General features: G+C 63.1%; 7 protein-coding genes across 7 annotated transcripts in view; 4 read left to right on the forward strand and 3 right to left on the reverse strand.

Annotated features, from left to right (window-relative positions):
• Positions 1–45: 45 nt before the first annotated feature.
• On the forward strand, positions 46–1,795 carry AMSG_06839 (uncharacterized protein; the record flags this gene model as incomplete). Its single annotated transcript, XM_013901441.1, has 1 exon — positions 46–1,795. One exon carries the CDS (start codon positions 46–48, stop codon positions 1,468–1,470), a length of 1,425 nt encoding a protein of 474 aa, XP_013756895.1. The 3' UTR covers positions 1,471–1,795.
• Positions 1,495–3,762, reverse strand: AMSG_06840 (two-pore calcium channel 3; the record flags this gene model as incomplete). The annotated part of the gene is made up of 1 exon (XM_013901442.1): positions 1,495–3,762. One exon carries the CDS (start codon positions 3,760–3,762, stop codon positions 1,495–1,497), a length of 2,268 nt encoding a protein of 755 aa, XP_013756896.1.
• A 273-nt stretch (positions 3,763–4,035) lies between these two features.
• AMSG_06841 (uncharacterized protein) lies at positions 4,036–5,056 on the reverse strand (the record flags this gene model as incomplete). The annotated part of the gene is made up of 3 exons (XM_013901443.1): positions 4,937–5,056; positions 4,671–4,768; positions 4,036–4,419 (listed from the first exon to the last, which is right to left on the reverse strand). The coding sequence occupies exons 1-3, from the start codon at positions 5,034–5,036 to the stop codon at positions 4,036–4,038; spliced, it is 582 nt and encodes a 193-aa protein (XP_013756897.1). The 5' UTR covers positions 5,037–5,056.
• A 570-nt stretch (positions 5,057–5,626) lies between these two features.
• On the forward strand, positions 5,627–7,343 carry AMSG_06842 (MFS permease; the record flags this gene model as incomplete). The annotated part of the gene is made up of 2 exons (XM_013901444.1): positions 5,627–6,889; positions 7,164–7,343. Exons 1-2 carry the CDS (start codon positions 5,633–5,635, stop codon positions 7,341–7,343), a joined length of 1,437 nt encoding a protein of 478 aa, XP_013756898.1. The 5' UTR covers positions 5,627–5,632.
• Positions 7,344–7,802: 459 nt separating this feature from the next.
• On the forward strand, positions 7,803–8,377 carry AMSG_06843 (cold shock DNA-binding protein; the record flags this gene model as incomplete). The annotated part of the gene is made up of 2 exons (XM_013901445.1): positions 7,803–8,040; positions 8,325–8,377. 2 exons carry the CDS (start codon positions 7,803–7,805, stop codon positions 8,375–8,377), a joined length of 291 nt encoding a protein of 96 aa, XP_013756899.1.
• Positions 8,378–8,677: 300 nt separating this feature from the next.
• On the reverse strand, positions 8,678–10,018 carry AMSG_06844 (uncharacterized protein; the record flags this gene model as incomplete). The annotated part of the gene is made up of 2 exons (XM_013901446.1): positions 8,678–9,774; positions 9,994–10,018. 2 exons carry the CDS (start codon positions 10,016–10,018, stop codon positions 8,678–8,680), a joined length of 1,122 nt encoding a protein of 373 aa, XP_013756900.1.
• A 73-nt stretch (positions 10,019–10,091) lies between these two features.
• AMSG_12016 (uncharacterized protein) overlaps positions 10,092–10,120 on the forward strand; it is a gene marked incomplete at both ends in the record, with an annotated part of 856 nt that continues 827 nt past the window's right edge. The window contains one exon of the mRNA XM_013901529.1: positions 10,092–10,094. Coding sequence (XP_013756983.1) covers positions 10,092–10,094 — 3 coding nt within the window. The remainder of the gene's footprint in view (positions 10,095–10,120) is intronic.

Below are 10,120 nucleotides of genomic sequence, written 5' to 3' on the forward strand. Positions count from 1 at the left end.
GGGGGGGAGGGGAAGGGTCAACAGCCACACTCCACTGTTGCCAGGATGAGCAAGACCGAACGGGAGGAGAGCAGGGAGAAGGGCAATGGGAAGCGGAGGGGCCGGGAGAAGGGCAAGGACAGGGGCAAGAGCAAGAGCAAGAGCAAGAGCAAGAGCAAGGACAAGGGCAAGGGCAAGGGCAAGGGCAAGGAGGCCGACGGCGACGACCTGCCCTCTGACCGCGACAGGACCATGGCGCTATACGAATCGACGCCTGAGAATGGTGAGAGCAACGACGGCGACGACCAGCCGGCCAAGCCGGCCCTCGCGCCAGGCCGCTCACCGACGGCGCGGACGCCGCCGGGCCGCTCCGACTCGCCGCATCGGACCACGCCGCCGCCGTCGAGCAGCCGTGGTGAGAGCGGGAGCAGCGGTGGCCCATCGCTCCGGTTGCCTTCGGCGGGAAAGGCCAAGGCAGTGTCTGCCAAGACCACTGCGGTGTCGATCCGGCGGCCATCGCTGCCGACATCGCAACTGCCCAACTCTCGCCACGGGCGGAGCAAGTCGGGCAGCGGCAGTGGCGGGCCGTCGCGCAAGTCGGCGACCGACATCCGCCACGCCATCCGGTCGCTCTCGGCGGCGCCAGTTTTCTCGTCGCAGTGGTTTAGCATGTGCGATGCGCTCGAGTCGGTGGCAGCGGTTGCGGTCAAGGAGACCAAGGCTGTGCGCGACGGGTGCGGATCGCCAAGTGGGCGCAAAACGCTGTGGGAGCGCGACGAAGTCTGTGTACGGTTTGTGCTGGAGGAGGGCAAGCTCAATCTTGTGGTCCGCAACCTGCGCGAATTCAAGGTGATGCAGCGGAACATGGTGCTCAATCCGAGTTTCAAAACGTCGCTGGTGGGCAAGCTGAAAAAGGGTCCGATGCAGGTGGACGAGGCGCTGCGGTCGTTTGAAGACAATCTAGGCGTGGTCTTGCTGGCGTGCGTATGGGCCATCGAGGCCATGCAGACGATGGACATGCCGCTTCTGCTGCAGCACTGCGCGGAGACGATGCAGTTTGCGCTGGCCAAACCCGAGTTTGTGGCCGGCCTCGCCGAGGCGCACGAATCGGGCGTGCTCCAACAGTGCCAGGAGGCCGTTGTGCTCTCGTATCTGCTGCGAGTGCTGAGCGAGCTCGACTCGCTCGCCGAAGACCGCGTTGTCGAGCTGTTTGACGAGCTCAAGCTCATGCCGCTGATGGCGAGCTTTCTCGCAGCGCACGGCAGCGTGCTGAGCAACGCAGCCAAGGCCGACGGCGCGCAGGCGCTGGCGACGCTTGTCGAGTCGGAGGCGTTTGTCACCTCGCCCGAGGCCTTTCTTCCCGACGACGAGGCCGAGGACGCGATCCTTGCCGCCGTCAACTCGGTCATCAAGCCGATGCTCGACGCGTCACCGGCGATGGCGGCCACGCTCCGGGTCACTGCCTTGCTCACGCTTGTCGAGGGCTGGTGACGACGAAGCGCCCCTCGGGGGCTGTCAGTGGTGGAGGCGGAGCGAGGCGCCGACGTCGTTGGGCAGAACAAACATTTCGCTTGCGGCTTCTTCGGCAGCCAGCTCGGCAGAGAACATGTGCTGTAGAAAGTACGCGATGTTGTGGTTGGCCTTGACGGACCAGACGACGTCCGGGGTGCCAGTGGACGACTCGGGTGAGACCTGCGAAAACTGGGCCATGTACTGGTGGTGGTTGAGGACAAAGCTCTCGAGCTCGTTTTCGAGCGGCGTCTTGGACCTGCTCTCGTTGAGCTCCCACTGGATGATAAAGGCCTCGAGGATGAAGGCGATGACGATGTTGATGATGATGAGGGCACCGATGACGTTGAACGAGATAAAGTAGAGCCAGGCTGCTTCGGTGCCTGAGGCGGCAACGTAGCCCTCGGCAATGACGTGCCAGTTGTTGACCACCATGAGCTCAAAGAGGGTGACGTACGCATATCCAACATCGTTGAACGAGTTGAGAAAGTAGCCCGAGTCGGCAAAGACGGTACCGGCAAGGTCCGGGTTGCCGTCGTGGATGAGGCCGCCAAAGAGGGCCATGCCAAGGATGGCGTACACAAAGAACACCATAAACTGGACAACGGCGTATGTGGCGAGTGCCGGGAGCAGCTGCCAGAGCGTCGACATGAGTACCCGGTACCGCTTGATCTCGCCCATGGTGGTCCACAGGCGGATGACTCGAAGGAGAAGGAGGTAGCGGAAGACATTGTTGAAGAACGAAGAAAAGGCGAGCGAGACGACAATGTCCGAGAGAGTGAGGCTGACAAGGAGAAAGTCGAACCGGTTCCAGCCGTCAGCAAAGTAAAAGTCCGCGCCAAACGCCGAGATCTTGCACACGGCTTCGAGGAAGAAGAGGCCAGAGAAGACCATTTCCGACGTCCGCTCCTCCTGGGGAATGTGCCGCCGCTGCGAGGAGACTTCGACGGCGACGAGGACCACGTTGAGCACAATGAGTGCGTCGACAGTGTAGGCAAAGAGCCGCGACTGGACCAGGGCGCGCAAGCGCCGCATAGTAACCGACGACGAGCCTTGGACCGTGGTCCGCGAGCTTGTAGTTGTTGACGCGGTCGACCGGAGCGAGGCGAGCGAGGCAGCTCGGCCTTGGCGCGAGCTTGCGGCGCGAACCCGCGAGGCGTGCGAGAGCGCCGGGCCGAGGAGCGACGAGAGGAGCGAGGCCGTGGGCGAGGCCGTAGCGGCAAACATAGCCGGATCCCAGGTGTAGTGATGGCTCGGCGTCTCAGTCTCAATGTGCATGTTGAGCAGGTGCACGATGTTGAAGAACTGGTGCCGGTGCATGGCGCTTCCGCCCGAGGTGAGGACCCGAAAGAGGAGATGGACCTTGGCGAGCGAGAAGCGTGGGCGGAGGAGCGCCATCATGACGCACCACTGATCAATGTCGAGCGAGCCGCGACAATCAGCGTCGAGGAGGGCAAAGGCTTGCGAGAGCGCGTCGCGCTGGAGCGCCAAAGCCAGCGCCTCCTCGTCTTTCATGTGATTGCGGTACTTGTTGTAGATGACGGCAAGGACGAGCGAGGTGAGCAGGTAGGTGGCGATGCAGAGAAATACGATAAAAACGAGAGCGGCAAGACGATTCTGGGAGTAGAACGGCATCATGACGTCCGGAAAGTTGGCCGTCGTGCGGAGGACGTACATCGAGGTAAAGCCCGTCCAGAACGAGGCAAAGTAGCCGACGTCGTCCTGCAGCGGGAGAAAGAGGACGGTGCAAAAGACCGAGTAGACCGCGATGAAGAAGAAGAGCAGGACAATGACATCGAGAACAGCCGGAATGGTCCGCCGGATGTCGCGGATGGCCGACCGGATGAACTTGGAGTTGTACGAGATAAAGTAGACCCGGAGAATGCGGGTGAACCGCCACCCGTAGATGAGCCACCCGGCCATGTCCAAGGCCGTGACGAGGATGACCAGCGCAAGGCCGACGTGCTTGGGGTCCGAGCTCAGCCGCCGATCAAGCCGCACAAACGAGCCGATCCATGCCAGCTGGCCGGCAAAGACCGCCAGAGTCGCTGCCTCGATGGCGAGAAGGAGCCAGGCTGGAAACGGGGCGACGACCGCCGGCTTCTCAAAGAGCACCAAGCTGAGGTTGACCACCACCACCAGCCGCAGCATCCACTGGACCACGCCCGACTGGTAAATGACGTATCGCCGGAGCGCGCTTGCTTCCAGCGACTGTCCATAGTTGCGCCGGTGGACCGCGTCGTCGACCAGGACGCACGCCCGCAGCACGTCCATACCTCGCCCGTCAGTGGGGGCGTGTGTGTGCATGGGGAGGGGGGGGGGGAGGGAGGTGAGGTGTGGTGGGGTTGAGGAGAGTGGGAGTAGGAGAGGCACCGAGCGCGGGGCGGGCGCGGGGCGGGCGCGGGTGGAGCGATGGTTGCGTCGAGGGAGCAAGGAAGGCGGGGATAGAAGTTGGAAGGGTAGGGGGAAAGGGGGGGGGGGGAGGAGGAGGAGGAGCACGAGGTATGAGCCTTGTATTTGTGCAAATGATAGGGCGCAAGGGACATATTACTCCGCGTCGGCAGCGGCGTCGTCGGCAGCGGCGTCGTCGGCAGCGGCGTCACCGGCAGCGGCGTCGTCGGCAGCGGCGTCACCGGCAGCGGCATCGTCGCCACCAGAGGCGGCAGCGGCATCGCCGCTGAGCTTGCCGTTGAGCGAGTTGTAGTCCTCGTCCGAGAAGTCACCCTTCTTCGCCTCAAGCAGGGCAGCAGGCGTCTGGCCAGCCTCGTTGGTAGTGGCAACCGAAGCACCGGCATCCACGAGCTTGACACCAGCCGCAGCCTTGCCGGCGTTGATGGCCTGGTGCAGCGGCGTGTTGCCGCCCTCGCCAGCCTTGTTGACGTCGGCCTTGCCGGCAGCCATGATGAGGTCAAACACCGCACCCTCACCGTCCTGTATAGACACCAGACTGAGTGAGTAACCTTCTCCTGCACAACCACATCAAAGATATCATGCTTCGCCCTGCCCGCACATCACCCGCGCCCGACATGTGCCAAAAAGCGGCTCTAAGCGTAGAGACTGTGATGGAGACGCGCAAGGGGGGGGGCAGTAGAGAAGGTCGCTGTAAAGACATCCGAAAAAGGCTGCGTATTCGTAACGGCGTGATCACGCGGGGGCAAGGGGGGGGGGACACAAGCACGTACGTAGTTGGTGATGGCAAGGGAGAGGAGCTCATCGTAGTTGAGGACGTAGTTGGCGTTCTTGTCAACCTCCATGAAGATCTTGGTCTTCTTCTCGTCGTCTGTGGGGCGTAACATGGGTGAGTATGTGTGGGTGGGTGGGGGGGGGGGGGGGGGCGAACTTTGGAACGTCGCCAGGGGCCTTTGGGGTGGTTGATGGCAAAAAATGGCCTTTCTCGCATTCTCTCTCTCTCTGCCTCGCTCTCTCTCTCTCTCTCGCGCGCACGTACTGGACTCCACAGCAGAGACGACCTGCTCCTGGAACTTGGACGGGTCCTCAGCCAGCTTGGCCAGACCCTTGGACTTGAGCTTGTTAAGCTTGGCACCCATGTTGTGTATGTAAGCGTCGAGTGTAGGCGTAGATGGCCGACCATCGTCCAACAACCCCCGCGGCCGTTGCGCGCCCGGTTCGTCGGCCACTTTGACCGATTGGGGGCGGAGAAATGCGCCGACAGGCAGGCACACTCACCCCTACCCTCCGCACACTCATTCGCGCCGCTGTCAGTCGTTGCTGATGGAAGTAGTGCCTGTTCTCCAACAGACGGTCTCCTCTTGTCGCAGTTCGGCCATGGTATCCCGATCTGTTGCCAGGCTCCCGCCCGGCGAGGCAGATGGCGCAGCCGGCCCTAGGTGGCGGAGCGTTGTCGCCGCCAACTCGGGGGATGAGGCATCTGTAGAGTCGGTTGCCCTGATCTGAAGTCGGTGGTCCTGATCTGTGCGGCAAGATGAGGCGCTACGAGGACCAAGTCGAAGCAGTCGGCTGCAGCAGCCTTGACTCTGACCCAGCCATCATGACGCCATCGCTGACCAGCTTCCAGTCACGAGTCCTCTCGCGCAGGCAAGCACGCAGCTGGGCGCATGGTGCACGTTGCATCTCACTCCTCCTTTTGCGCGGAGCCGTGCACTACGCTTGGACACGAAACGGCATGCTTAATCCTGGCAACAAGGAGGCGTGTAGTCGGGAATGCTCAGGCTCGGGCTCAAGCTCGAGCTGGGGCTCGGGCTCGGGCTCCGACTTTGGCTCTAGCTCGGGCACGATCACGACTATCAAGGCGCACAGCTCCGAGACTGGGCCAACAACGCTCGAGTACGATCGATATATGTTGGTCCAGCTCCTACTGCTGTCGCTCGCGTTCTGTGTCGGCCAGATCACCGTCTTTGTCAACGTGTCCGCAGCGGTGAAGACGGCCAAGGCCATCGGCGGGGCCAAGGTGTCAACGCTCCCGCTCGGGGTGCTGCTGATGGCATCAGCGATGTCATCGGAACTTGCAGCTCGTGCCCAGGCGGCGTGGGGCCGGCGGCGGACGTTTGTGATGGCGGCGGCGATGGGCGCGATCGGCGCAGGCCTCTCGCTCACCGGCGTGGTCCGCGGCTCAATGGTGCTGTACACGCTTGGTTTTGTGCCTCAGGGTGCCACCGCTGCATTTGTTAATCAGTTTCGCTTTGCCGCTGTTGACATGGCTTCGCTCTCATTCCGCCCGTACGCGCTGGCGATGGTCATCGGCGGAGCAGTCGGCGCTGCGCTGGTCGCACCCGAGGCCGCCACCTCGGGCCGCCATCTGCTTTCCACCGAGTATGCTGGCATATATGTCATCCTCTTGTGCGTCTTTGTCATTCTGGCCGTCATCGTTGCCGTCATTGACTACACTCCATTCGCGGCTCGCAGGCCGGGATGCGAGGCCGCAGCCGCTGCCGAGACTGCGACTGAGCCATCCGCCTCAGGCGAGAATGACAGTGCTCACACTGCCGCAGTCCGGTCGCGGTGGGTCATTTTTTCCCAGCGCCAGCTGGTGGCCCCGCTTGTCGGCCAAGCCGCGGCGTACTCGGTGATGGCGGTGCTTATGGTCGGCGCACCGCTGCCGATGGACGATGCCGGGCACTCGTTCGGCGATGTGGCCCGTGTTGTCCAGGCCCACATCCTCGGCATGTTCCTGCCCTCGTGGTTTGTCACTGGCTTTCTCATCCGCTCCTTCGGCCTCCACACGGTGGCACTGGGCGGAATGGCGGTCCTGGCCGCTGGCGCTGGCCTGCTGCTACTCGGCTCAAGCATGGCCATCTTTGTCACCGCCCTCGCTGTCATCGGCGTCGGCTGGAACTTTGCCTTTATTGCTTCGACCCAGCTCGTCACCCTCGCCTACACTCCAGCAGAGCGGTACGTGGTGCTCGGCATCAACGATTTTGTGGTCTTTTCCTCACCGGCCTCGCGCTCCTCGGCACCGGATTCCTAATTGTCGCCACCACGTGGCCATTTGTTGTCATCCTCTCCCTCACTATTCTCGTCGCCGCCAGCGGCGCACTGGCTGCCAACGGCATGCACCATCACTATATTGAGTCTTAGCTCGCCCTCTTGCGGCTCTTGCCCTACCCTCCATTGCAATGCGACGATGCGTTGCGCACCGCCGGTCGCATCTGGAGCCGACAACTCTCAGCCCTTGCAGTTGTGCGCGTGATTGGCAGTACTGGTGCGACCAGGCCGCCCAGCTCATCCGCCTGCTCGCCTTTGACAAGAACAAGGTCACCGTCGCCATCCGCATCTATCCGCACATCGCCGACCGGGGCAACTTTGAGGACGTCGTCCTCGATGCTCTCGACTTTTCCTCGTCCAAGGACCAGGTCAAGGAGGAGCTCCGGATCTGACCTGGTTTACCGTCGTTTCGCTGGCTAGTTAACATACCCCCCCCTCTCGACCTTGAGGGTATTACGGCATATTCTTGAGATATACTCGCCTCTCGGGGCTGTGCCAGTAGTGATGACCTCGATTGTCACTGTGCGATTGTCCTGCGGGCAAACGCTCATACGCTGCCTCCACGAGTCTCGGACTCCCCACACCGTGTAGGCGACCAACATCGGCACAGTGACAGACTCTCAAACAGTGCGACGGGGAAAGAGGATGAGATGGGTGAAGGGGGAGGTGAGCGGAGAGTACGAAAAGATGGCGGATAGCATACGATGCGATGAGGCGGATCGGATCCGGCCGGGTGGGCTGGGTGCGGGCGTGGAGGTTGCCGAGGAAGGATGGTCCCAAGTTGGCCGGATCCCACCAGCGCCACCCAGTCACAGTCACGTCGACACCCCACTCTCCCCCTCTCCCCAAACATGTTCCGCATTACCCCGATGGCCAGCACGCTCACGCGCGCGTTCACGACCGCCTCTGCGGCGCTTGCCCCCGAGGCAGTTGGCGTTGTCAAGTGGTTCAACTCCACCAAGGGCTTTGGCTTTATCGAGGTCGAGGGCGCCAACGACGTCTTTGTCCACTACTCGGCCATCAAGGGCGACAACGACGGCTTCCGCACCCTCATCGAGGGCCAGGAGGTCGAGTTCGACATCTCCCCGAGTACGCACCCTCCCTCCCCCCCCTCCTCCCGCTCTCCCCCTCCCCCTTCTCCTCCTTCTTCTTTGCACCTGTTTGCCTCTTCTTGCCCCTCCCCCCCCTTGCCACCCCGTGCCGCCCCTCCTGGCGAGAGCCCACCATCCCGTCCCGCATCCTGCCGCGTCGCATTCTCGCAACCCCCCCCCTTCCACATACACGCACAAACCCATGCACACTTGAACTGGCGCACCCCATCCACTTACCCACTCACCCCTCCCTCCTCTCCCTCGTTTCTCTGTCGTATACAGCTGAGCGTGGCCCGCAGGCCCAGAACGTGACGGTCGTCCACGCGGACTGGTAATATGGCTGCCGACGGCAGGAGCGAACCTGGCTGGGACTGGATGGGACGGAGCAGGGTGGGCATTGTCCTCCTCTTTCTCTCTTCCTCTCTCCCCCCTCCCCCTTCGCCGCTCTCCCGTCTCCTGCCGCCCCCCCCTTCCGCCCATCAACTACGCGCTTGCTGATGCTGCTGTCCAAGCACATGCTCCTTCCGACCTCGATCTGTTCTGCTCTGCTTTGCTCTGCCGACAATGTCAACGTGGGTTGCTTCTTGAATTAACATTATCCGCCATGGCCAGCACTAAGCTTTCCCTTGGCCCCGCTAGGCCAAAGGATCCAGCGCGTCGTCGTACGACAAGCACAACGACGAGTCGGAGAGCGAGGCCCGGCTCAGCGCGAGGCCGCGGACAGCATCAAGCGCGCCGAGATGGTCCAGAGCGAGCCGGGTGGCCAGGAGCGGAAAGCCGTGGTGAGCCAGCGGCGACGGCTCCGGCTCGACAACCGCAAGCACCGTCGCCTTGCCACAGCGGATGACGTCGCCCGGCTTGACGATGACCGGAGAGCCGGGAACAACGCGGGTCCACTCGATGCTCGACGGGTGGTACGTCGACGTTCCCGTCCACAGGCCTCCCACAAAGGCGGCGACAGGGTCAAAGTTGGTCGAGACCCAGGTGCCGGTCGACGACATGTCGACCAGCACAAACGAGCCCAGCTCGGACTGGTACTGGATCTGGGCGTGCGCTCGCGAGAGATTGTTCTCGGCATCATGGATGACCAGCGTCGAAAGCAGCCGGTGCCGGCCCACCACGCAGCCAAGATCATTGACGCAGATCCGCACCCCGACGTCCGGCCCGGCCGCCACCTGCAAGTCCATTCGGGGACACGGCGCCCGCCATCCGCGCGCGTCGACCAACGGCGCGCCCGGCGCCATGGTCCTTGCCTCTCCGGCAACCACCACGTCGCGAACGTAGAACACGCACGCCGCAGCCTTGAAGAACGAGCCCGGCTCCAGCCGCGCAGAGCGCGCGTCTCGCGTCCCCGCAGGCATGCCGGCGTCGCCGATGAACTCGTACTGCAGCGGCCGTGCGTCCGCCGGTGACCGCGTCGCCCGAGACGCATACGTTCCGTTGAGCGAGCCGCAGTCAAAGAGGAAGAACCCGCTTCGCTGCTGACACCACACCACCGCGCAGTGGAGCTTGGACATGGTCGGGCAAACAACAACCACGTCGGCCCGCGCCTCACGGCACGCCCGCCCCAGCACCGTCAGCCGGCCTGCCACCACCACACGCACCCCCATCCCAGTCGTCTCCACCCCATCTCCGCCCGCAGCCTCGCCATTCAGTTCCACCAGCGGCGCCGCCGTGCACTCACCCAGCACCTCCAGCACCAGCACCGCCTCATCGCCATCGCTGCCATCGCCTTCACCGCCCACGCCCCATCCCCGACTCGGGCTCCGACTCTGGCTCCGGCTCTGGCCTCGGCTTCGACTCTGGCTCCGGCTCCGGTTCCGACTCTGGCTCCGACTCTGACTCCGACTGCGACTTGTCCGCCCCTGTCGCTCTCGCTGGTCGCCTCGGTCCTGCCCGCACCCACCCCTGCTCGAGCAACCGCAGGTGGCCGCCTCCCTGGCGGGCGCACTCCGCGGCGACGCATGAGCAGACATACTTTCTCCACAGCAACCGGTAGCACCTTATAGGTGGGTACGTATGAGCGAGAGGTGTTTGTCTGTGTCGATGATGGTAGGGTAGGTTTTTTTTTTTTTTTT

Source organism: Thecamonas trahens (genome assembly GCF_000142905.1).
Source record: "Thecamonas trahens ATCC 50062 unplaced genomic scaffold supercont1.29, whole genome shotgun sequence".
In the NCBI taxonomy this organism is placed as follows: Eukaryota; order Apusomonadida; family Apusomonadidae; genus Thecamonas; species Thecamonas trahens.